The 24,060-nt window shown below is 50.7% G+C and overlaps 9 protein-coding genes across 9 annotated transcripts; 8 read left to right on the forward strand and 1 right to left on the reverse strand.

The window, feature by feature from the left end:
* Nucleotides 1-293: 293 nt before the first annotated feature.
* Nucleotides 294-1,908, forward strand: HAT2 (WD repeat RBAP46/RBAP48/MSI1 family protein; the record flags this gene model as incomplete). The annotated part of the gene is made up of 6 exons (XM_046093926.1): nucleotides 294-312; nucleotides 373-435; nucleotides 500-605; nucleotides 662-1,123; nucleotides 1,186-1,671; nucleotides 1,734-1,908. 6 exons carry the CDS (start codon nucleotides 294-296, stop codon nucleotides 1,906-1,908), a joined length of 1,311 nt encoding a protein of 436 aa, XP_045949905.1.
* A 237-nt stretch (nucleotides 1,909-2,145) lies between these two features.
* On the reverse strand, nucleotides 2,146-3,374 carry Tha1 (threonine aldolase family protein; the record flags this gene model as incomplete). The annotated part of the gene is made up of 3 exons (XM_046093927.1): nucleotides 2,146-2,222; nucleotides 2,291-3,241; nucleotides 3,302-3,374. 3 exons carry the CDS (start codon nucleotides 3,372-3,374, stop codon nucleotides 2,146-2,148), a joined length of 1,101 nt encoding a protein of 366 aa, XP_045949906.1.
* A 782-nt stretch (nucleotides 3,375-4,156) lies between these two features.
* On the forward strand, nucleotides 4,157-5,348 carry GCH1 (GTP cyclohydrolase I; the record flags this gene model as incomplete). The annotated part of the gene is made up of 4 exons (XM_046093928.1): nucleotides 4,157-4,419; nucleotides 4,482-4,612; nucleotides 4,686-4,990; nucleotides 5,046-5,348. The coding sequence occupies 4 exons, from the start codon at nucleotides 4,157-4,159 to the stop codon at nucleotides 5,346-5,348; spliced, it is 1,002 nt and encodes a 333-aa protein (XP_045949907.1).
* Nucleotides 5,349-6,340: 992 nt separating this feature from the next.
* Nucleotides 6,341-6,678, forward strand: LDX57_012193 (uncharacterized protein; the record flags this gene model as incomplete). Its single annotated transcript, XM_046093929.1, has 2 exons — nucleotides 6,341-6,573; nucleotides 6,630-6,678. The coding sequence occupies 2 exons, from the start codon at nucleotides 6,341-6,343 to the stop codon at nucleotides 6,676-6,678; spliced, it is 282 nt and encodes a 93-aa protein (XP_045949908.1).
* Nucleotides 6,679-7,156: 478 nt separating this feature from the next.
* LDX57_012194 (uncharacterized protein) lies at nucleotides 7,157-9,104 on the forward strand (the record flags this gene model as incomplete). The annotated part of the gene is made up of 3 exons (XM_046093930.1): nucleotides 7,157-7,741; nucleotides 7,802-7,903; nucleotides 7,959-9,104. 3 exons carry the CDS (start codon nucleotides 7,157-7,159, stop codon nucleotides 9,102-9,104), a joined length of 1,833 nt encoding a protein of 610 aa, XP_045949909.1.
* Nucleotides 9,105-9,907: 803 nt separating this feature from the next.
* LDX57_012195 (uncharacterized protein) lies at nucleotides 9,908-10,549 on the forward strand (the record flags this gene model as incomplete). The annotated part of the gene is made up of 1 exon (XM_046093931.1): nucleotides 9,908-10,549. One exon carries the CDS (start codon nucleotides 9,908-9,910, stop codon nucleotides 10,547-10,549), a length of 642 nt encoding a protein of 213 aa, XP_045949910.1.
* A 2,421-nt stretch (nucleotides 10,550-12,970) lies between these two features.
* Nucleotides 12,971-14,355, forward strand: LDX57_012196 (uncharacterized protein; the record flags this gene model as incomplete). Its single annotated transcript, XM_046093932.1, has 2 exons — nucleotides 12,971-13,147; nucleotides 13,280-14,355. The coding sequence occupies 2 exons, from the start codon at nucleotides 12,971-12,973 to the stop codon at nucleotides 14,285-14,287; spliced, it is 1,185 nt and encodes a 394-aa protein (XP_045949911.1). The 3' UTR covers nucleotides 14,288-14,355.
* Nucleotides 14,356-16,777: 2,422 nt separating this feature from the next.
* On the forward strand, nucleotides 16,778-20,145 carry LSK1 (putative protein kinase; the record flags this gene model as incomplete). The annotated part of the gene is made up of 3 exons (XM_046093933.1): nucleotides 16,778-17,952; nucleotides 18,043-19,902; nucleotides 19,965-20,145. 3 exons carry the CDS (start codon nucleotides 16,778-16,780, stop codon nucleotides 20,143-20,145), a joined length of 3,216 nt encoding a protein of 1,071 aa, XP_045949912.1.
* Nucleotides 20,146-22,422: 2,277 nt separating this feature from the next.
* LDX57_012198 (eukaryotic translation initiation factor 4E) lies at nucleotides 22,423-23,658 on the forward strand (the record flags this gene model as incomplete). Its single annotated transcript, XM_046093934.1, has 3 exons — nucleotides 22,423-22,457; nucleotides 22,561-23,319; nucleotides 23,397-23,658. 3 exons carry the CDS (start codon nucleotides 22,423-22,425, stop codon nucleotides 23,656-23,658), a joined length of 1,056 nt encoding a protein of 351 aa, XP_045949913.1.
* Between the last annotated feature and the right edge of the window lie 402 nt (nucleotides 23,659-24,060).

Genomic DNA, 24,060 nt, shown 5'->3' on the forward strand with positions numbered 1-24,060 from the left:
ACAGCCTGAGGCCGCCGGGTCGAGTGACGCTGCCAAGCCTGTTTGGCCCGAAGAGGACTAGCCCTTCGTGGGCGGTCATTAACGCGCCGCCGGCAGGAAAGTCGCGTTTCTGAGCAGAGCTCGACCGCAGCTCCAAGTCCTGCCACCCTTTACGTTGACGCCGGCGCTTCCCTCACAGACCCCTACTGTAACACTCCCGGTGTTACTTATCGCTCCTGTCATAAATTTTTCATCTACCGAATTATCCTATCTGGACTCCGGTCCCTTCAATCAGCAACTACCCCCAGAGAATCATGGAGCCCTACGAGGATGGTGCGATCCCCCGACATCGTCTGTCGCGCGAATATTCAACTCACCTTTCTTTTGCCCTAGGTTTTATTGAGGAGCAGGAAGAGCAGGAGGAGGAGCGTACTGAGGAGAAGATCATCAATGAAGGTATTTTGCCCTAATCCACTCTTTTCAGATCGGACATGGATGCTAAGAGAGTTTCGAAAATCAGAATACAAAACATGGAAGAAGAATGCGCCGTTCTTGTATGATATGATTCTCAGCACAGCTCTGGAGTGGCCCACTCTCACGACACAATGGCTACCCGACAAGCAAGAGTATGCGCTTTTCCCTTGCCTCCTGCGAATCGCTCTTGAGTCTGACATGAACACAGGGTGCCCGATAAACCGTATTCCACGCACCGCCTGTTGATCGGTACACATACGTCGAGCGACGCGCAGAACTACCTGCAAGTTGCTCACGTGCAGCTTCCTAACCCGACCACTCCCAACCCAGACGACTACGATGAGGAGCGCGGAGAAATCGGTGGCTATGGCGGAAGCTCCAAGAAAGCGCCTATGGAAATTAAATTCAACATCGTCCAAAAGATTGACCACAAGGGCGAGGTCAACAAAGCTCGGTATCAACCACAAAACCCTAATGTGATCGCCACGATGTGTACGGACGGGAGAGTCATGATCTGGGATCGCTCAAAGCACCCCAGTCTGCCCACCGGCACCGTGAACCCACAGATGGAACTTTTGGGACACACCAAGGAGGGTTTCGGTCTCAGCTGGAGCCCTCATGCTACAGGCCACCTCGTCACGGGTAGTGAAGACAAGACTGTCCGACTCTGGTAAGCTCTAACGAGACCCCCAATCCAGCCTCTGAGAACCCGATGTTGACCATTATCAAAAGGGACTTGACGACGTTCACGAAGGGTAACAAGGCCCTCAAGCCTACTCGTACCTACACGCATCATTCCTCTATTGTCAACGACGTTCAGTATCACCCCCTGCACTCCTCTCTCATTGGAACAGTATCCGACGACATTACCCTTCAAATTCTCGACATCCGAGAGGCAGAAACAACCCGTGCGGCCGCGTCGGCCGAGGGTCAGCACCGCGATGCGATCAATGCCGTCGCTTTCAACCCCGCTGCGGAAACTGTCCTTGCGACTGGCTCGGCTGATAAAACGATCGGTCTCTGGGATCTCCGTAACCTCAAGACCAAGCTTCACGCACTTGAATGCCACAACGACTCGGTCACCTCGATCTCTTGGCATCCGTTCGAGGAGGCCGTTCTGGCTAGTGCCAGCTACGACCGGAAGATCATGTTCTGGGATCTGAGCCGAGCGGGCGAGGAGCAAACTCCTGACGATGCCCAGGATGGACCACCCGAGCTGTATGTGATCTGGCTTATTCTACGGGGCCCTTGAATCGATCGCTAACTGAATTTCTGCGCAGGCTCTTCATGCATGGTGGACATACCAACCGGATCTCCGACTTCAGCTGGAACCTCAACGACCCATGGGTTCTTTGCTCCGCTGCCGAAGACAATCTACTACAGGTCTGGAAGGTTGCTGATGCCATTGTTGGCAAGGATCTGGAAGACGTTCCGACTGAGGAGATTGAGCCTTGATTGATTGATGCCCATATTGTTTAAAGAGGGTTTTGAAACCTATCGGCTTGAGGTCTTTTGTATTAATTTGTTACAAACTTACTGCGACGAGTGACAAAATATTAAATTTTTGAGCGAGTTCTTGTTCTCGCATCTTGTATCTGCCGGTCTATCCTATGCTCACAGTAGTCTTTCGATGTTGATTTACTTAACAACAATGTCCATTTCCATGCAACCCATATCAGATAGCAGAGAGTCTTATAGTTTGGAGGGCTTGCGGTTGAGCGCGAGATCAAAGACTTCGCCGAGCCGACGCAGCGTCTCGTCAGATATCTCTGTCATTTGTTAGCACAGTGTGAGAAGAACCATTTCCTATGTCATTGAAACTAATCAGAGAACTTACGATAGTGCACCACTATCCTCGTTTCAGACAACCTCAGGCCTTTCTGCCTGCCGATATCAGCCAAATCCGTCGGCTGGAGTCCTGCCGCTTTGATATCAACCCACACCATATTGGTGTGAACTGGATACAGCAATTTGCCGCCCCTATTAGTCCACATATCTGCTATCTTCTGAGCCTTGGCATGGACATCCCTCAACTTGCCGCCACCATGGGGCTCTGGTCCGAAAACTTCCTCTACGGCAACTCTGGCTGCTGCCGAGATAATCCCTGCCTGACGGATTCCCCCGCCAATTGATTTACGGAACCATCGCGCCTTGTCAATAAAGCGGGTTGGTCCCACGAGGATGCTGCCGATCGGCGCACCTAAGCCTTTTGAGAAACAAAGACTCACGCTGTCAAAAAGGCTGGTATACTCGGACAGTGTCCCAGCTCCCGATACAACCACATCCCAGAGCCTTGCCCCGTCAAGGTGGACTTTCATACCATGAGAATGGGCCCATTCGACGATCCGCCGAGTCTCCTTTAAGGGCATGACAAGGCCGTGAATGGTGTTCTCCAAACTGATTAGCCTAGTCGGACAGCGATGAATATTATCTCCCAAGATAGCATGGCCCTGGATCTCTTCCAGGGTAATGTACATGCCATTCCCGGGTTTAATCCCATAGACGGTTGCCCCCGTCCAGGCACTGACTCCCCCCGCTTCAGATCGAAGGATATGCGCTCGATCATCGCAAAGAACCGAATATGGGGCTTCGGTCAAGTGGCTTCGAATAGCCACTTGGTTGCCCATGGTCCCCGACATCACCAATAGCGCACTTTCATGGCCTGTGCGCCCGGCGATATACTGTTGAAGGGAATTTGTGGTGCTGTCTTCGCGGAAAACATCGTCGGATAGCGTTGATTGGGCAATCGCGTTCAGCATGGGCAATGTCGGCTTGGTGATTGTGTCACCTATAGATCTCCGTTAGATGCGAGTGCCCTGCGGTGTTTATGGGGCTATCCGTCGCCCACTTCTAAGATCAAACTCCGCCGCTCCTGCTCCTTGCCAGTGATTCGAGGTTGTCTCGTTCCAGGTGGATGACATTTTGTCTCTGTGCTGGTTGAATGAGGTGATCGGTAGAATCAGATGGGGATGAGACTGGTCTATATATATCAGGAGAATGCAGTGCTTAGCAGAATGGAGTTAAATCAAGGTCTGTGAGTTGTCGGATGCATCGGTCTTTTCCCGACCTAGTAGCATTAGGCCAGCCAATCCTACCGGCGAGATCAAGACTTGCTGACCTTCCTGCAGCAGCACTCGCATGATGTGATTCTCGTTGGACCTGATACCGATCTGCCATGATAGAGGGTCTCTATACTACCATGAGCCAGAACAAGCGATTTGAGTACTCTTAGCTATGGGATATCTCCCCGTGAGTTTTCTTATAACATCAGGAAGAACAAGTCAATTAATCAGGAATTTCCCTTTTCCTAGTCTTACTTGTCTTCCTGCAGCTGAAGCGGCAATAACGTGATAGCTGCTTACTCATCCCCCCGCCGACAAGCCTCAACGGGCGGACACCCATGATTGGTCCATCTGCGGGCGGTGAACATAAGCTCCGAATCGGCGTGGGCGGGGACCAATAGGCGGTGTTGCTGATAACCTCAGGCTCCCAGGCTCTCTCCGGTGACTTTTTTTTCGCTTTCTAGAATATTATCCTTACTTTTTTTTTATCGCTCATCTGATGACCATGTCTCCTACACTGTGATTGATTTTTCTTAAATTGTTCGCGTTTCTTTTCCCATCAACCTCTTGTTTCATTAACTACATCCTTCCTGCCTTCCGTCTCGAAATCCCATTTCCTCTCGTCTTTCTACGCCCCCACCATGGGTTCTGGATCCCCTCCCCCCACGGGCCCCAAGCCGAAATCTGCGATTCCATCTCGTCTGTTGAACGGCGGATCTCCTCTTCAACCTTCTCTTCGCAATCGTGATGCGCGCGAGCGTGAAAGTCTGAACTCCTCCATCATGTCCTCTTTTGCCCCTCGCATTCCGGTTGAGTTTGACTCGCCCGAGTCCAGCGCAACGCATGCCGGTGGTGAGTCAGCGGACCGTTCTGACGGCCGGGTCGGCAGACCGGCTGCGGCGAAGTAAGCTATTCGTGCGCAATTATCCTTGGATGAAGTATGTGCTAATCAGGAGGCTCTCGCAGACCGGTCCTGAACGATCCTGCCCGCGACCCTAGAGACGAAGCCGGTCCGTTGTCCCCGCCAGTCGCGAGCCGTCCGGAGAGCCCTTACACGCAATTCCCTCCGATAGATTTCGACGGACTGAGCTGGCCTTGTAAGTGACGAATGGTCGATCCGATCCACGGCTGTTGCTGTTCCTTCTATCTAATACGGTTTTGTCCGAACAGGCCCCGGCACGAGGGCGCGGTTGGAGTCGTCCCCGGAACAAGAGGAAGAACGAGTCCAGAAGCTGGCAGGTGCCGTGAAGACAATCTTGGAATGCGTGGGAGAGGACCCCGACAGAGAGGGGTTGCGCGAAACTCCCGAAAGATATGCCAAGGCGATGCTGTTCTTCACCAAAGGTTATGAAGAGAATGTGCGAGACCTTGTGAACGGCGCTGTGTTCCACGAGGACCACGACGAGTTGGTTATCGTCAAGGATATCGAGGTCTTCTCCCTATGTGAACATCACATGGTTCCATTTACTGGAAAGGTAAGAAAGATCTCTCCGGAATTCGGGATGTCTCATTAACCACATATCTGCGCAGATGCATATCGGTTATATCCCTGATCGTCGGGTGCTGGGTCTCTCCAAGCTGGCTCGTCTAGCAGAGATGTTCTCGCGACGACTTCAGGTGCAAGAGCGGCTGACGAAACAGGTCGCTCTGGCCATCTCGGAGGTCCTCAAGCCTCTTGGCGTCGGTGTTGTGATGGAATCGTCGCATCTCTGCATGGTGATGCGTGGTGTCCAGAAGACGAGCAGTACGACCACCACAAGCTGCATGCTTGGGTGCATGCGGTCGAGCGCAAAGACTCGCGAAGAGTTTTTGACTCTCCTGCATCGGAGATAGACCTTTCTTGCCCTTCACTCTGTCTGCGATAAAATACTTGTTACCCCGTTTTAACATTGGTTGGTATTAATGAGTTTCACGGAGTTTTGGTGGTTCACCTTTCAACAGGTTTCTTGGGTTTGGCATCTTGTTTCTTTATACGCCATGTGCTTGGAATGTTTCCTTGCCGATCTTGTTTACGACACATCTTTTCATTACATATTCAAAGACTCCCCATACACATCTTTGATTTTGCATGATACTTTGTGGTCTTGGGGGCATTCGCACCTATTTTTGGAATGACGACGATCAAAAGCATTCTTCAACAATTATATCACGGGTGATTCAACACCCGATTACCCAGCAAGAACTTGTGACCAAGCTTGGCTCTTGAGTCTAATTCTGTTTAACTAGAAAGACATTGTTATAGCTGGACAATTACAGACTACCACATCAACTTTTTGGCATGCAGATTGACTTGGGTCAGTCCTCTATCAAGGGGAAGACAGAGACGAAAAGGCAAAGCAAGTGAAAAGTGAACCGTAGATAACCTGGAAACCCCATTGATGAGCAGTCTGAACCATGGCCTGACCCACCACTGGAACAATTCACTGTCTGTGATCTGAACAATGCATTTGTGATTACAACAATCCAAGCAGAAGGGGGGATTCCTACTAGTGCTTGGTGATTTCACCAATGACATAAGCTACCATATTGGTTGCAAAACACTACCTACTCACTGACTTAAAGGACTTCTCCAGCAGTTTCTTTCCCCCCTCCTCCTTTGGCTATAAATAGGTGTTACCTCTCTTTTACCACTGCCCTTTCGCACACACTATCTCTTTACCCCAAGACCCTACTCTTGCCTTGGACTTACAGTTAACTCATTTTCTTAGCTCTTCCCCTACAAAGATCTCCTCTTACGCACGAGAACCGCGAAAGATCCTCTTTCCTTTCTGAACCGTATCTCTCAGGTAAGATTATCTTGTCTACTACCGTGTTGAATCTCCACCATGGCTCCTGTCAAGAACAACAAGGGCAAGGCTCCGGTTACTGATGGCCCAGCTGCACGTACCAGGTCTGTTACTAGAAACCAGGCGCCAGAAACCTTGCCTGCAGCTACACAGGCGTTGCGCAGGTCGCGGGCACCCAGACGGGATACCAACCCCGACACTCCAGCGTCATCTGCATCCGTGCAAAGGCCACAGGCTCGTTCTGAAACGGCGCAGATAACCAGACCGACCAGGTTAGTCTTGACGCACCCAAGTGATCAACCAGAGGGTTCTGCTGATGCTGAAACAGCCGATCCGGAAGCTTCTTGTTCAACTCCTTCGCAAGCATCGACGGCTGATTCTGAAGACCAACCTACAGGACAAAGGCTTATCTTGAGAAAGCCAAAGCCTCTGGTAACTGGACCTGATCTATGTCAGGAGATAGCTAGGGAGCTTCAGGCTCGGTCTCGTGTAATCACGTCGCCGGACACCCTGGAACTGGAGACAGAAATTCAGCGAGGCGTGGAGTCATTCAGAGAAGCTATCGCTAAAATCAGGAGATCCGGAGAATATCTGCGCCAAGGTGTGTCTGAGCTTCGTGAACGCCTAAGACGGCTGGATGAGCAAAGGCTCACTCCTACAGAAACGGCGGCCCAATCCCCGCCAGTGAACACCCCCAGAGTCAGGACCCTAAGACAAACAACCCAGGATATCAGAGCCCAAAGAGTCGTGACTCAAGGTGCGCCAGGGAAGAAAGCAGCCAAGGCAAAAAATTCTCGTGCAAGGAAGACACCTACTGCGACGAAGGAAAGGACTTCGCCTGAAACAAGTCAGACAATGGCAGAGACTGGACAGGATCGAGACGCAATGGTTAGCTTCCTTTCTGAGGGCGAGAATGACGCCATCGAAGCCCTAGTCCAGCTCTCTCAGAGTTCTCCCATCGTCTTCGAGGGAAATCCGGAAGATGGAAATACCTCCAATGACCGTGAAGCCACCGTATTCCAGCCACAGCCTCAAACTGAGCCCGCTCAAAGTATGGGAGCGCTAGCTGAAATGAACCGGTGCGATCAATTGCAGGCTTACCTCTATCATCAACAGAGGTTGGTGGGTATCCCTCCGGAGCAAATGATCTCAATGTCAGGCGAAATGGGTGCCCCAGCTCGAGGATCGAGTACTGGACAGGGAAGACCTCAAGGACCTGTTAACAGGCCTGAGAATCCATGTGTGGTGCAGTTCTCTTCAGAAGGTGGAGTAATAGCGCCAATCAACCCCCCTGCGCGGTACGAAGGTGTGCTACCCTTTCCAAGCTTCAGAGTTGATCTTCCGACTAATGAGCAGTCAGCGGCGGAGGCCTTGGACCTGAACGAAGTGATCTATGGCCCAGGCGGAAGACCAGATAAGTCCGAAGAACGTGCAATCCCTGTGGGTGACTCACTGGACGATTTTTTTCATCATCCAACCTCGTTTGCTAACAGCTCTCAGACACGGGCTACAGAGGAAGATCCAGGAATTTCTGGAGCTATGGGACAAGAGTCTTTTGATGACATGGAGGTCGATCAGGGAGAGAGCTCGGCTAGACCAATTGTAAGCTGAACCGAAGACACTGTGCTAGACAGGTTGCTTAGCTCCATCGACCTAGACGCAGGCTGGTTCTATCCAGAATCCGCACCGCCATACAGCGCGACACCAACGGATTCTACCCAAACCGACCCGTGACTCCCCCCATCGTCGATCGTCAAACACGGTTAGGGCTGCTCGCGCCCCCCGGCACCATGCACCGAAGCCCATCCGCAATCACCCCCACAAAGGGTTTGATATTTTGGCAGCTTTCACCGACAACGTCGAGATGGCTTGTATGCTCGCCGAACATCTAGAGCCCACCGACTTACTCAATCTATACGCATGCTCGAAAAATTGGAACGCATTCATCACAACATACCCCGAACTCATAATCCTTAAACGATCAATCAACCAAGCTCCCGAATCCGCCCATGCATTTCCCTTTCGCTGTTATCCCCTTTTATGTAAACCCAGACCCAAACCCAGCCCCAAGAATGAACTTGCGCCCAGTTTCCCCTGGCTGTCCATGATCATGGACCGCGAGCGTATCGTCCACTCGATCATGCAATGGATGAGACGGACAAGCTACGAAGTCCCGACAGGGAGCGGCACCGCGATCAAAAAGCTCTGGTTTCTCATGGACATACCCGATACGCGACGGCGGAAATGGACGATCCGAAATCGACAAATCTGGAGTGACATGGATCTGTTCTTAGCCGGCCTCTTCATGATGCAAATCGACTCGGCGCTTCAGGACGAAGACGAAGACGGGAACGAGCACGGCGCGATGCGGCGTCTCTTGATGGCTCAGAAGAGCCTATCGGTCCTGTGGGGTGTGCTGAGCGGCGAGATCTGGCAGTCCGAGCTCGAGGTCGTCCAGTCATATATTCGCTGGCGGTACGAACCTCTCCATCACGAGCGCAAGATGCAGAACATCCTAGGCGTTCCAAAAGCAGAGGTCGGACTGCTCCAGTACGAAGCGTATGGTCGGCACGGGCAAACTGATAGCAAACTGCACCGGCCCGATTCACTCGTCCTCAGGGAATTGAAGCGCCGGGAGCTTGACATCCCGAAGTTGTATCGGGAAGCCGTCGCGTTGGATGAAGGGGGGCCACACATGGCTGATGACCACCTCAGATGGGACATGGCCATGAAGGATACAATCGAGGGCAGTGGATTCGATTGGCGCGATGCAGTCAACTTGGATCGCCCGAACATTAGTTGAATTTATCCTCGTTTAGTGACGGGAATGGGTTGAATGCAAATCTAGCCGATTGTCCTGAAGGAACAAGCGAAGCCCACCCCGACGCTGCAAGCGAGAACAACAAAAGGGTTGATGAAAACCTCCAATGTCTTAACACAAAGATATTCGAAATTCAACTATTGGACCAATATAAGAAAAGTATTGTCTGTAAACTCTCGGGGCTTAAGAACAGCCTTATCTTGTGAACTGTTATCATGGTTCTTGTTTAACAACAAAAAATCGACATTCCAAGGTACAGTACATTCATTTGATTATCCCTACTAGAGGAAAGGGTAACCAAGCTAAAATTTATCGAAAATAACACGTTCACGGGAGCTCTAGTTTTTATTATATCCGAAGTAGAGTATCTAAAAAAGTCTTACGCGGAATCTATGTGATTCGATTAAAGTTATCTACCCGCCTACTAAGACACTATTAATAGCTGTTATCCCGTTGGGTTATATCGGGCAGATATTTGGTAGTAAATCCCTCTCTAATAATCTGTTAGGATTTGCAGAAATATAAGAAAGAAAGAAGAGAAACCTACATCTTCATAACTATATTCTTTTGGTTGAATCAGAGCTTTTTCAATAAGAAATGGCCACCAGGTGATCAAATACGGTATACCATCTCTGGTAATTACCTCTGGGAGTTCCCGCTCTGCCGTCGCCGGAGCAACACATCTGATCTGGCACGATAACGTTCTCCACAGAGATTCCGCTAGTCCTTGTGGACCGGGATAGATGCATGTCATTCTATATCTTCAAAAATAAAAATGAATAAACATGGAGAGGGACGCTATCAAGAAGTGGATTGAGGGCGTGGCCGCCGACAATCAAACATCCCAACCAACTAGAGATAGCCACGCTCGCGATGCTCACGGGGTGCAGGAATCGCTCCTCACCCCGCCAGGAACTTCTCTCCGACAGGAAGACAGAGCCAAACGAAGACATACGGGAATGGACGCACCGTCAGATATGTCTCGTTCTGATCCACAAAAACGACTTCGCCAGACATTGACCACCGGTGCAGAGGCCGCTTCGCTATCGGATCCACTTTGCGAAGATATCACTTTGTCTCCTTCGATAACCACACGTTCGGATCTGACACCCAGCGACCGGCCTCGACAACGGTCATCTAGTCCGAACCGTATCAAGTCTAATCTCGCGTCGGGCACGCCGAAAATCAAATACCTTCATGAGTCGGCAGACCCAGGCAGCGACTCGGCGAGTCAGTTGCTGGAGTTCTTGACTGCGGACAACAATGATAGATGGGAACCGGAAGCACACGAGATCGACAAGATCTCCACCGCGTCGTGTAAATGTGCCACCCAACTACGAAGCGAAGGCTCATGGATTATTGAAGTTGTTCGTCCGCTACTACAGTGTGTGATAGAAACACTACCTCTGGAGTGTTGGAGCGTGTAAGAAGGTACCTACAAGGCCGTTGCTCAGTCACTAACCAGGAATGACCCTACACAGCCAAACCGAATCTGTCGATTCCAAATACCAACGACGATACACGGCACGCGACACTTACAACCGTAAAGTTGACCTTGTGATCGGTTTCCCGACCGATGAGTGGTCGACTGAGTACGAAAGGATGACTTGTCGATACCCAGATGAGTGTTTCAGCCACATCGCCCATCCGCATACCGGCGCTCGATTTATTGGATCCGGCTTCGAAGTCAAGGCTTCTGATGGAAACTTGATCGAAGCGCAAGTTCAACTCGGTGTTTGGATGGCAGGATTGATTACCTGGGCGTGGGATCATCGATGCGGAAGTGCCCTACCACCGCCAGTGGTAGGGTGCATTAGCATCGGAGAGCGCTGGGAATTCTACATCATATATGGCGCGGAAAGCGTGGGAGCTAATCGACCTGAAGTACGTGTTTGGGGACCATTCTCTGACCTGGATGGTCGCACAGGGAGCTGCAAGGCAACAGCCATGTTGGCCAAACGATTGCGGCGGGTAATGGAATATAATGGGTGTCAGTATTTCCCACAACTGCTGAAAGCAATTACTTCCTGATCATTCCAAATGTCGGGGAATAAAGGCATTTTTCGATAAATAGAAGAATAATGTACGCAGTGACGGTTATCAAACAGTTAATGAATAGCTTGGCTGTAGAGTTAACTGAATGGAGTAGAAAGGCTTGAGTTTATCGACAGTTCTGTTGACGTATAGGCATATTTGCCTAGTCTAGGGTTTTTGTCGAGTTGGCAGAATGTGAACGTCTTTATTCTACCCACCGATTCAGGGAAAGTTATTAAATATTGAAATGTAAGAGAAAAGTTCGTGTACAGTTTGTTGAAATTGGTTCAAGGCTGGTAGAACCAACTGTCTTCTAATAGTGCCCTTGCACTCGGCCTGTCTCTTGGGTCGAGCTTCATTATCTTTAGCACAAATTCCTTGTCCTCCTGATGAATTTCTCGCACAGACGTGAGACGAAAAGGTCTAAGAGCCTCTGGAGGGCTATTCTGCATTACCCACATCAGAGCCGCGATTCTATCCTGGTCGGCGATCTCCTCGTACGATTTGGAAAATGGCCCAAAGCATCGATGATGTTTCATGAGAATCTTTACGTCGTATTCGTCGTCATCTGCTGGAACGTCTGGTTTAAAAATGTGGAACCCTTCCCCATACATCATGCTTATGAGCTGGGATGAATATAAAGTATTAGTCTTTAAAGATAGGAGAGCTCAACGCGATGCTAACTTGCCATTGCGCCGAAAGACCAAATGTCCGTTGCAGGACTCCACCTCATCTGTAAATGGGCTTCAGGGCTCCTGAAAATAGGCGTCCCGATGGGGTCTCCATTTTGGGCGTATGGAGAGTCCATATGAACGGTACTGCCAAAGTCTGCAAGCTGAACGTCACTAAACCGGACTTCACTTTGTCGATAGTTCACTAGTATATTGCCTGGTTTGATGTCTGTAGTCATTGTTTTCAGCTATTTGGAGTTGAAGCCCTCGAGGCATAGGCTCAGGGAACGTACCGGTGTGAACATAACCTTCCGCATGTAGAACAGCTAACGCCTCCAGGACCCTTTTCGCAACATATTTGACTTCGAGTCGCGTGAGCCTTTTGCTGTTTGATGCATCCAACAGATTATCATCGAGGTGTCTTAGGATGAGAGCTGGCGGACCTGGAGGGTCCTCGATCTCATCCAGAAGCGAGCGAAGGTACGGAGACAGGCCTTGGAAACGAAGAAGAACATTTCTCTCGTTCTGTAAGCGAAAATGTCGAACGCTCTTGACAACAACAGTCTCTGTATTTTGGGCTCTGCAAGGCTTCAAGCGTTAGAAAGGGGCAAGATATGGGAACCTAGGACCGGTACTACATTGCTAGCCAAATACTCTCCTGTAATTGCTTCGTTATTGTATAGAGTCCTTTTCTGCCCTTCAGTTGAAGTCCTAATGCTACTGCACTGACCACCATCTTTGTGCAGTCGTATCGTGGGCATCTGTTCGCTTCTGCAATACATGAGACAATCTGAGGTGAGTCGTACCTTTTGGGCCTGGGCCCGGCCCTCCAATAGCATTCTTTGCGCCTCAGGTGTCGAATTCGGAAATGTTGTCACGCCGTTGCTCCCCATTTACAAATAGAACTGATTGTTTCCTAGAGACTGTTTTCTTTGACCAACCAACTTAGTCATCGCAAATGACAGAGGGGGAATTGAGCGCCAAGCAACGATCATCTCTTTCTGTATCAACACGTCCTTTCATCGCTACCCCTTTCAACCCTCTTGAAACTCCTTGGATGTGTCGGGGTTATAAGAGTCGATCTCTTCCTGTTCTTTGGCATTAAATATCTCTTCAAGTCTATTTACCTTCAAATCAACCAAGATGAGCAATGCTACAACGACAACGACAACATCACTGTCCCACACTGACGCCGCACAATGGAATAGAGAACTTATGCTCGAATTCCAGGCCGCGTTAGAGAAGGATCCAGCGGCGGACCTGATCTCAATGTTCCCCGACTCATATATTCAAGAACATCGACATGCTCGAGACAGTCGGGTGTCTTATCCCGCAAGTATCAATTATCGTGAATTAGACGATCTTTATGACACTCTAAAAGACGAACCAGAAATCAATCTACTATCAGCATTCTCACCGGGCTATTCTCGCTGAATCAACCGACTCACAAAGGCGATTCCGAAATCTAAGCGAGAGCGTGAAAAAGAAGCTGAGCAAAGACCAGGTCCTGAGTTCCGAACACGCCTTGAATTGGCGGAGACTGCCACGATCGTCCATCCATTATCCGAGAAAGTGATACCTTTGCTTGCGCAGTACTCAACGCAGGAGGATGGGTCGATCGGTGATGAGAAAACACTCGTATCGGCCTTGACAAAGCTCATCTGGGAGTCACCAAAACTCTGGGAGAGCCCCATCAGAGGCGTGGTGGTGAAGTGTAGCGAGGATATCATTGCCAAAATCGTAGCAGGATACGGAGACTATACTGAGTACACCAGCATGCAATACCTTATGAAGCAGGCGCCCGATATTCCTGCCCCGAGACCTCACGGACTAATAGCGTTCGGCCCCTCTCGCGTCATATTCATGACATACGTTTTCGACAAAACTTTGGCTCAAGCATGGAACAGCCTATCGCATGAAAACAAGGTCTCCATACAACACCAGCTGGATGGTATCTTCCGCCGTTTGAGGACAATCCGACAGAGTGACGGTGCTCCGCTCGGTGGGGTTGGTGGGGAGGGGTTGCACGAGCTTCGCGTCGACGAATGCGCCTCGTTTAAAGGTATCACGACCGCGAAAGAGTACAATGACCTGCAGTTTTCCGCTCGCCATTATGGCAGTTCAACTTATGTCAGTCTTCTCCGCTCGCTTCTGGAACACGACGCTTCGATATTAGAGCATGGATCCGTCTTCACTCATGGCGATATTCGGACTGCCAATATCATGGTGAAACAAGACCCCAGTTCCAAGGATCAGTGGTATGTTGTGTCTGGGGTCATTGACTGGGAGGATAGTGGTTTTTATCCACTTTATTATGAGTGTACGGTTTTGTCGCGTACTCTCAGTCTGGTGGATGAGAATGACTGGTATCTTTATCTGCCAGAGAGTGTTTCGCCGTTGAAGTATCCTGTATGGTGGCTGATCGATCGGCTTTGGGGGATACATCTTAGGACCGTATGAGTTGCTAAGGCTTTAGGAGATTGCATTTTATCTCATACATGATGGATGTAGCTATCCTAGATTAAAAAATGTAATTTGAGCAGAAATGGTCGAGAGTGATCGTGTACTGGGGACATTATAGATTAGGGTAACTCGGAGTAGTTACAAGATCCGAAGTGGGTCAGCGATGTTTGGCCTGAGGCATAAAAATGCTGACTGGAATCACGTGCCTGAGTGCCTTGTTGAGGCGGCCGGCGACCTTCACCTCGTCTTCCTCCGCCAACCAGCCTACCGACACATAAGATACCTGGAGGGTCTCTTCGTGGGCGTTGACCTCCACCAAGACGCGATGATGGCTGGATTCTACTTCTATAGTCTGTTCAGGATTCCTGGCTGTGTCCGCCCTATGTCAACATCACCGTCGTGACAGATCGCCGAGTTGGATTTCCGACTTCCTAGCTAATCCGCATCCATCCCCACCGTCTACGTACACGTCATGGACCATCACTCTACACTCCCATAATCTACAGGTTCCTGGCAGACAATGATGCTGGACATACATTAAGCCACTACGCTGTTGATGATTACCCCGAATTGTTGGCCCCTCTCCCTCCCGCAACTAATGGTTGACCTTGCGGTGCGACCGTTGTGCCCGATCCGGCAAATTATCACCTTGCTCTCGTCAGGTACGTCCGCCACGGGATCTACTGTTCTGGAGTTTTCTGAATTATGGATGACTGCGAGGCGTACTAGCATGGTGGTATGCAGCTACAACAGTCTGGGTCATCGGTCTATAGCTTGCGAATATTGGTAGTTGCCAGAGCTGTTTTCCTCTCTAGGCTTATCAGTTCCCCCTACCCGGGTCTTGCTTCCGCTTGCCAGATGACGGTCGCTTCCACCTTTTTATCGCGCATGTTGCCGATTTGTGGGTATCAACTTCACTTTTATCTTCCCCCTGTTGTTTGCAGTAAATGCAGCCTTCGTCGTTCATAGTCCCTGCATATCTTTCATGCCGGACAGGACAATTGTTTGTGCCATTGGCGGCGGCGCCACAAGGAATCAATGTTGCGCCCGATCTTTCAGGGACCTCAGCAAGCGACAGATTAAGGCTGCCGTATTCGATTGGCCTTAATATGCATCCACACATACAGTGCGACCGGATATTGATTCGTGATAATCCTGATAATCACTTTGCGACCGTGAATTAATTTCACCGCTGAAAGTCAAGCTACTACTGACTCCAACGGCGACTCGTGGAAGCTGAGATTGGTACGGCCTCGGCACCGACAGACTGATTTTGTCCAGCGTTCCTTGACGATTACATCGCGAGCGTTTATTGCTCCCCGTAGATTAGCTCTTTTGTGTTCTGTGTTTATTATTCCTGTTATCTCTGGAAGAATCTCCAACGACAGACAACCCGGAGGCAAGGGGCGTCAAAAGGTGGGGGATGAAGCATGAGCAGCGAGCCAAGAGGAATCCTCGCACCTCAACCTGCCTCAACGTCACTGCATCTCTCTTTTGAGATCGAGACAGAGAAGCAGGGAACAGTGAAAGCAGCACCTTTAATGACCAGACGCCAGAAAAAAGAGATCGGCTCGTCTGGTCCCAACCAGCCCGGCTAGCATAGGCGATGAAGCCCAGGCCGACACTTTGAACCCAGCAGAGAGGCAAAAGAAAAAGAAGCAAAAACGAAAAAGAGAAGGGCTGTGGTACTATGCGTACTCACATATTGTTGTCACGCTGGACGAGGATGAATAGTCATTGTCCCTGAAAACGAGGGCAAAACCGGTGGTTTCCATCACCGGCTCCCTCCAGGCCATTCGTAGTAGAGCCGCACTGACAGCGCGGGTGTGAAGGGCCAAATCAACAGGCCTCCGTCGACTATTTCGCCAGCTCCTTTTGCTTGTGGGTTGATCCAGTTCCAAGTTGGAGTCACCCGCCACTGACTGGTTATTATTCACGGGGGTCTTATTGCCTGCCTTCCCCTTCCCCCTCTCTCAGTGTAGTTCCCCCGGTCGCCCTTCACCGCGCGGGTAAATGCCTTAAAAACGAGGGACAAAAGAGAAAAAGAAAAGAAAAGGAAGAAATAGAGCAACACAACCTACAGATCAAGGTTCTCGAGGTGCGTCTTACCCTCTCCCCTTTCCAAAGAAAACGCTCTTGTCTCTTCGGTCTGCTTTCATTTTCTTTCCTTTTTTCTTTTTATTCTTTTCGGTCTCCTTGAAGTTAACGCTCGACCCTTCTTCTCTCCCATCTAGATTCAACGCATGCCGGAAAAACCAGACTTCCGCTCCACCCAGTCGCCCTCCCGCCAGACAGACTTCCTTGAGAAAGAGAACGCGGCGATACACGCTCTCGCCGACTAAGCCCGGACGATAGGCTCCACCACAGTTTCCCTCGACTACCCTTTCATGCGCATCCTTCCGTTCTCGAGTGGACCAGTTCTTCTGATCCCCCGGGACCTTCTTCTTTTTCTTTTATCGAAAACCTGATGCAGTTGAATCGGTTTACATGGCTGGGTCCCGTAGGAGTCCGGTGTTGAGAGAGCAGTGGAGAACCACCGGCGACACTAGAGACCAGAGAGATCGGGAACGGCACAGACCTCGAGGTTCACACCGCGACAGGGGAGGAAAGCACGGAAATCGTGACAGAGACCGCCGTCGTCGACCTAAGGACGGTAGACCAGGTCCTCCATTTCGGTCGCCGCCACCACGCTCGTTTCCTCACCCCGACGACGACGAGCGTCGCCCCCCTCGTGATTTTTCTCCTGGTGCCGCTTCCGCTCGTGGCTCCCCTGGTCCCTCTCACTCCGAAATAAAACACGGCCAAAAACCAGCCTTTCATCGTTCGCCTCACCAGGCTGAGTTCCCAGACCTGGATCCCATCCGCCCTCGGGAGGCCGAGAGACCGACCGAAAGAGATTGTCGAAGAGAGGACTCGCCCTCGGCACCGCCTCCAAAACGCAAGAGAACTCGAAGCCCGTCCCCAGGTGGCCCTCCTCGTCATCCCAGCCACCCGTCGCATCGCTATCCCGGTGACGACTTTGACCGAGGCTTCCCATTCAAGAAGCGTGGACGTTTCCCGGGTCGCGGTAGATCTGGTCGAAGATCTCCACGACGGGGTAGAGAGCGGCGTAAAAACGAAGGTGGACGACGGCCCTCCTCCCCTCGTCCCAGACGCTCTAAGTCCCCCGTTCGTGGAGGCAAGTCTTTCAATCCCCGCCGGCGTTTCCATAGTCCTCGTCCTGAAGACGACGTCGAGGAAGAGTCTCGATATCGATCCGTATCGCGCCATTCCGTTCAGTCCGGCGATTCGAGATTTTCTTACGGTTCTCGACGCGACTCCGTCACCATGAACCCAAGCAGACCGGCCCGTTCAATGACGGGCGATTCTTTCCGGTCTCCTTCCCCATCTCGCCCGGTTCCAAGCTTTAATGCTGATTATGCTCCTGCTCCCGCGGAGGGCGATACATCGCGTGGATCGCACGGAAGGCGGCCATCAGATGCACAGGGCGGCCAGAATTCCCGCCCATCTAGACCACATGCTGACTCGAGACAATACTCGGCGTCGCCGCAGTATGTGACGCCTACCACCTCATATCACGGTTCTCCCCAACCCACATCCCCCTACTCTGCCGGTCGGGGTGGCTGGAATGGTCCGCAGCGTTCATACCATGGGCAGCCAGGGTAAGAATTTTACTTCCCCCCCCCTCATTCTTGTTTGAAAGAGAGAAAGGTTCCGTCTTTCTAGGTGATGCTAATTCTTCGCACGTATAGTCATACATCACCGTACAGATACGCCCCGACTGGTCCCCAAAGCCAGTATCATCAAAATTCCAACTCGTACAATTCTGGCCCGTCCTACCGTGGAGGATACCGTGGTAACCATCACAACCACGCTGGCGACCGTCGATTTTCCGGGGCTGGTCATTCAAATTACGGAAATGGTCCTTCCCCACGTGGTCGGGGCCATTTTGGGAGCTTTTCACGAGGCGGTTCAAATGCTAGGGGTCGAGGATCCTCTCATAGCCCTCGTGCGGCGTATGGCCCGCCATCACAAAGTCCACCTCCTCCCCCTCCATCAGATGGTCAAACTCCCAGGGACACGAACGAGACCAGTAATGTATTTGAGCCTTCAAGGAATAATATGCAGCCAGAAAATGAAAACTCGAACAACGTTTCCGAGACCGGTGATGCGCAGCCGCCACCCCCCATTACACATCCTACGGACACCACAACGCCGAGCAAAGGAGGCAAGATCAGCTTTGCGTTCAAAGCAAAGACTACACAAGCACCAGCTCCCAAACCAGTCCCTGACCTGGCTCAGAGAATGCTCGCACGAGAGCCTCCCCCTCGAGCTGCTGAACCACCTCCGCCTCGCAATCGAATGTCCGCTGCTCCTCCGCCGAGGTTCAAGCCGGAATCGAGATTTGACCGCCGTGATCGGGACCGGGACCGCCATCGCGAAAGAGACCGAGATAGGGGTAGGCCGGATCGACGAGAGTATCGCGAACCTCGCGGCTTCCGTGAACCTCGAGATGGGCGTGACAACCGGAGGGATGATCGTCGTTTCGATAATCGTAACGAGCGGAGACGAGGAGACCGACGACAAGACTTCCGCCCTGAACGTCGGCGAGATCGTACCCCCGAGCCGAAGAAGCAACCCAAGATCATGACTCGAATGAAGCCACGCCCTAGTCTGCCCGAAGAATTCGCTAAATCCGATTCAGTCTATCACCGAAAGCCTGGTAATGAGTCTGTTATCGGTGCTGGTACTTACGGAAAGGTCTTCAAGGCTATCCATGTCTATACTCAGAACAAGGTGGCATTGAAAAAGATCCGAATGGAGGGCGAAAAGGACGGCTTCCCCGTCACCGCCGTTCGAGAGATCAAATTACTTCAACACCTACGCAATTATAATGTGGTCAGTCTGTTGGAGGTGATGGTAGAGCGGAATGAATGCTTCATGGTGTTCGAATACCTCTCTCATGATCTTACCGGACTTATCAACCACCCAACTTTTACACTTACCCCCAGTCACAAGAAGGACCTTGCGAAACAGATGTTCGAAGGGTTAAACTATCTCCACCATCGCGGCGTTTTACATCGTGACATCAAGGCGGCCAACATTCTCATCAGTAATCGAGGACTGTTGAAGTATGCCGACTTCGGTCTCGCTAGATTCTTCTCGAAAAGCCGCCAACTGGATTACACGAACCGTGTCATCACCATATGGTACCGGCCGCCGGAGCTTCTGTTGGGTGAGACTAGGTACGGGCCAGCGGTCGATGTCTGGAGTGCAGCCTGCGTCTATGTGGAAATGTTCACGAAAAAGGCGGTTTTCCCCGGAGAAGGAGGTGAAATCAGTCAGCTCGAAAAGCTGTACAATTCGTTGGGAACCCCGACGCGGGTCGACTGGCCGGACATTGCCGAGATGCCTTGGTTTGAACTGATGCGGCCGACGGAGCGCAAAAAGCGTGTCTTCGAAGAGGTATATGGTTCGGTCTTGTCCCCGGCGGCTCTCGACTTGGTGTCTCAGGTTTTCCGCTACGATCCTGCCAAGCGACCAACGGCGGAGGAGATCTTGCAACACCCTTACTTTGTCTCCGAGGAGCCCGCCCCGCAGCAGGCCATCGAGTAAGTCTTCATGTTCTGTCTATTTCAAATTTATTCGACCTATCATCTGATCATTCTTTTAGCTTGGAGAACATCGAAGGCGACTGGCATGAATTCGAATCGAAAGCCTTGCGCAAAGAGAAAGACCGAGAAGCTCGTCGCGCTGAGTACCAGAAAGACAAGGAGAAACGGAAAGGCGCCCCGTCGGTTCCTCAGAGCGAACGAGATCCTAAGCGCGTCAAGTCCGATGCCGCCGAGCTGTGATATCTCGTATCCGAATCTTGAGCCACTTTTATATCCTCTTATATCTTTGCATTTTATCAACAGCGTCTATTGTTCCTTATCGGGCTAATTTGGTGCTTCAGGAGATGCATGATCGGTCTCATAGGAGCCTCGCAATCTGCCAGGTCTACAATGAAATAGGCACATAACGGCGAAGCGACTGCTTGATTTACCTGCGAATTGGTCATTTTTCTTTCTTTTTATCTTGCTTCAAGCATGATGGGTGATGTACGACTTGCATGCATTTACAACTGTGGTTCAACCGGGGCGTACGGGAAGGGATTTCGTCGGCGATCGAAGGATCTTTTTTTTATCTTGTCTTTCTTATTCCATGGGTTATTTGACACCCCCCGACATGGTGGTCATTTAGTGTATAGATGTTTCTTTCTCCCAGTGACAAGTACCATATCATACCGTCTTTTTATCACTCTTCTTTACGTTGTATTGTTTTCGTTGTATGTTCGACAATACCGCCGACGTTCTGCAACCATTCCGATTTCTCGCTCTCATGGGGATTATGCTGGGCCAGACAGCGTGGAGACTATGTGAGACTCCCTCTGTGTCGAGGACCGCAATGACGAGGGTGTTCCGATGGTACGTAGGCAGAAAACATGGCAACACAGGGTTTTTCATGCCGGAGATGATCGGGATTTCTTCGTGACAGAATCACACGAGACGAATCAATGCGTCGACATCACCATCAACACGAGAACGATTAACAAGGCGTGACTAGAATAAAAAAAAAATCTACTATATATCCACAGCGTTAGCATTCCATCTACCCAAGAAAGAACACAAGCATGACCATCACTCCCAAGTTCCGAAAAAATCAGACTTTGCCTTTGGACCTCACGCTCGACCAGCATTGACCTTTTGTGAAATAGAAAGGCAGTGTAGATAGCGGTTGAGCATCTCGGTTTACCAGAGAATGTAAATTTCTCGTCATGAGAAGGAACATGGGAGTTGGATGGCAAGACTTGTGCGAGAAGGTTTATGGAATCGTACGCACCATTTGGGATATCGTCTCACGTCCTGGCTATGTGCCTAGCTGGACTGCTTGGAACGAAAATCTGTCCTGTAGCCAGCAGTTCAGAGCCCAAGGCGAATGCTCAGAAGGAATTTCATTAATCCTTAATAGCCCTAATTCGCGTCAACAGGCGACGTCGGAATCTACTGAAAGCCAATGGCGGTGCTACTAGACCGTGAATGAGATGAGCAGTAACTGGTACCAATGCTACATCCGTCATCCAGGCCACACAAATTATCCTAGTTCATAAAAAAAAAAAAAGGAAGACATGAAAGGGAGTGTCCCATCATACAGGTCATCACCGCATCATGGAGCCCGAAAGAGCCCTCGTGATGATGGTTTTAGAAGTGGAATTTTATTCTCGACACACTCATCGGAATCGCCAGTGCAGTGGAAGGTGTCCGAAGAAACCTGGTTGCAGCCAGCGATGATTTGAGTTGGTGGTCTTGGGTTTGTTGAAAGAAAAGAAAAAAGAAAGAAGAAAGGAAGAAGATAAAGGGTCGCGAAAAAAAAAAGGGCGCGATGGAGATGGAAAAACGATGGCGCCGGACAGGTCGGGCGGGCCTGTCGATGATTGGTCGACGTGGGGGACAGGTGCAGAGCTCCATTCAGGCCAACTTCAGGCCAACTTCAGGCCAACTTCAGGCCCCGGTTCCCAGCCGTTTGTTCACTTTGTTCACTTTGTACTCCGAACTTGTCTTGCTCGACTTCTCTTGCTTCACAGTTACTTCCCTCGATCCTCTTTCTTCCCACCTCCTACATTCAATCGGATTCCTTCCCTAATTCATCTTTCTACTCATCGTCAAATTCCTCCTGACCTTATTCAGTGCTTCCAATTTCTCTTTCATCCTCCTTGGCTCGTTCCTCGTCCTTGCAACACCCCCCCCCACGTCTCTAGTGTTAACGTTCACGATCACGATCACGATTTCCGTCTTGAATCTTTCGATCCTGTCATAGCTTCGATTCTTTCTGTCCTTCCTCTTTTTTGCCCTATTTCTTTCGTCCTTTTGTCCTTGTTTAATTTGTGTGTGTCATTAATTTTTCACCTATTCTTGTGGTTTCCTGTTCCAATTTTTTTTTCTATTTCAGTTTTCAGTCTTTTTTCCCGGGCATCCCCACACCTGTATATCATACGTTTCGTTTCTTTCGCTGCAGAACACCGACAACTCTCCGCTTTCCCCGTTCCTCACTGATGACCGCTCTTTTTCTGAGCTGTCTCAGTACCGACCTCCATGGATAACGCAAACTTGTGGACTCGCCGATCCAAGTATGTCATTTTTCCCCAAGACTTTTTTATATACCCATATCTTCCGCCTTTGCCTCCCCAATTCGATTACCACGAAGACTAATTGGCTTGTTTCTCTTTGTAGCACCTCTAAGCTCTCTCTGTCTATGACAGGGTCTGACGGAAAAGAGGGTGGCGCTAGAGTTGAGATTCCCCGCACGGCGAAGCGCTTTGGACCGGATAGCTCCCACGGTCGATCGAATCCCTTCAACGCCCTATCTCCTCTCTCGGCCGGCGTTTCTTCCCCCTCGACCAACGCCTCCTCTGCATTCGGTCTGGGATCCGGGGCTTTCGCGTCCTTCGGTGCCCCCAAGACTCCCGGCGGATCTTCGGACTTGAAAACCCCGGGCGGCGAAAAGCGCGATCCTACCTCGGAGCCGGAATTCGTGGAAAAGACCAAGAGCTCGGCTGTGCTGTCGTCGAAAGACCACCTGCTCAAGTCGACCTGGGTGATCTGGTACCGCCCTCCCACGCCGAAATACTCCGACTACGAAAAGTCTACCATCCCCCTCGCGTCGATATCCTCGGTAGAGAGCTTCTGGTCGATATACGCCCACTTGAAAAGGCCCTCGCTCCTTCCCGCCGTCTCCGACTATCACATCTTTAAGAAGGGCATCCGTCCCGTGTGGGAGGATGAAGCCAACAAGAAGGGTGGAAAATGGGTGGTTCGGTTGAAGAAGGGCGTGGCTGATCGGTACTGGGAGGACCTCCTCCTGGCCATGATCGGTGACCAATTCGCAGAGGCCGGTGACGAGGTTTGCGGTGCTGTTCTCAGCGTACGGAGCGGAGAGGATGTCTTGGCTGTCTGGACCCGGATCGATGGTGGGCGAAACATTAAGATCAGGTAAGGAATTACTGACTTCCCATTCTTGGACGGTCATTGCGAGGGAAATCGAATATAAAGACTAATCTTCCGTGCAGGGAGACGATCAAGCGTCTGTTGGGCTTCCCCATCGACACCAACATCGTATGGAAGAGCCACGACGACAGCATTGCCCAACGCTCGGCCATTGACCAGGCTCGCCAGGAGAAGGCCTCCGGAAACCCTGGTCACCACCACCACCACCATCATCACCATAACAACAACAACCATAATAACCAACATCACTCAGGAGGCGACCGACGAAGACATACGGGCAATGAAGAAATTACGGGAGATAAAGGAAAAGGAGCGGCGTCTTGATTAATCTTGCATTCTCCGCGGCATGTTCATGGTTCCTGTATATTACAAGAAAACCAAAAATGATTGGGATGATTTGGGGTCGGGGCATTGGGGCGAAATATTGCGTCTGATATTGGTTTTTTTTGGTTCTGACATAGGGTCTTTTGTCATTTCTCATTTCTCATTTTCTGGTTCCATGTTTTATGCGAGATGCCATGCACGTTTCAAGAAGAAGGAAAAAAAAGAAGAAAAAATCAGATTAATCGAACAGGCCGAGTATAGGATATGGCAGATCGCCGTATTCTCTAGCACTCACTCTGGGCTACCATCGTAGTGACCTTCAGTAGATAGAGTACATGTACACCGTACAGTGCAGTGCATACTCCCACTAAGAGCAGAAGGACGAACGCACGAAAGCGTCCA

The sequence above is a fragment of the Aspergillus melleus genome (genome assembly GCF_016097325.1).
Source record: "Aspergillus melleus strain CBS 546.65 chromosome Unknown contig8, whole genome shotgun sequence".
Lineage (NCBI taxonomy): Eukaryota > Fungi > Ascomycota > Eurotiomycetes > Eurotiales > Aspergillaceae > Aspergillus > Aspergillus melleus.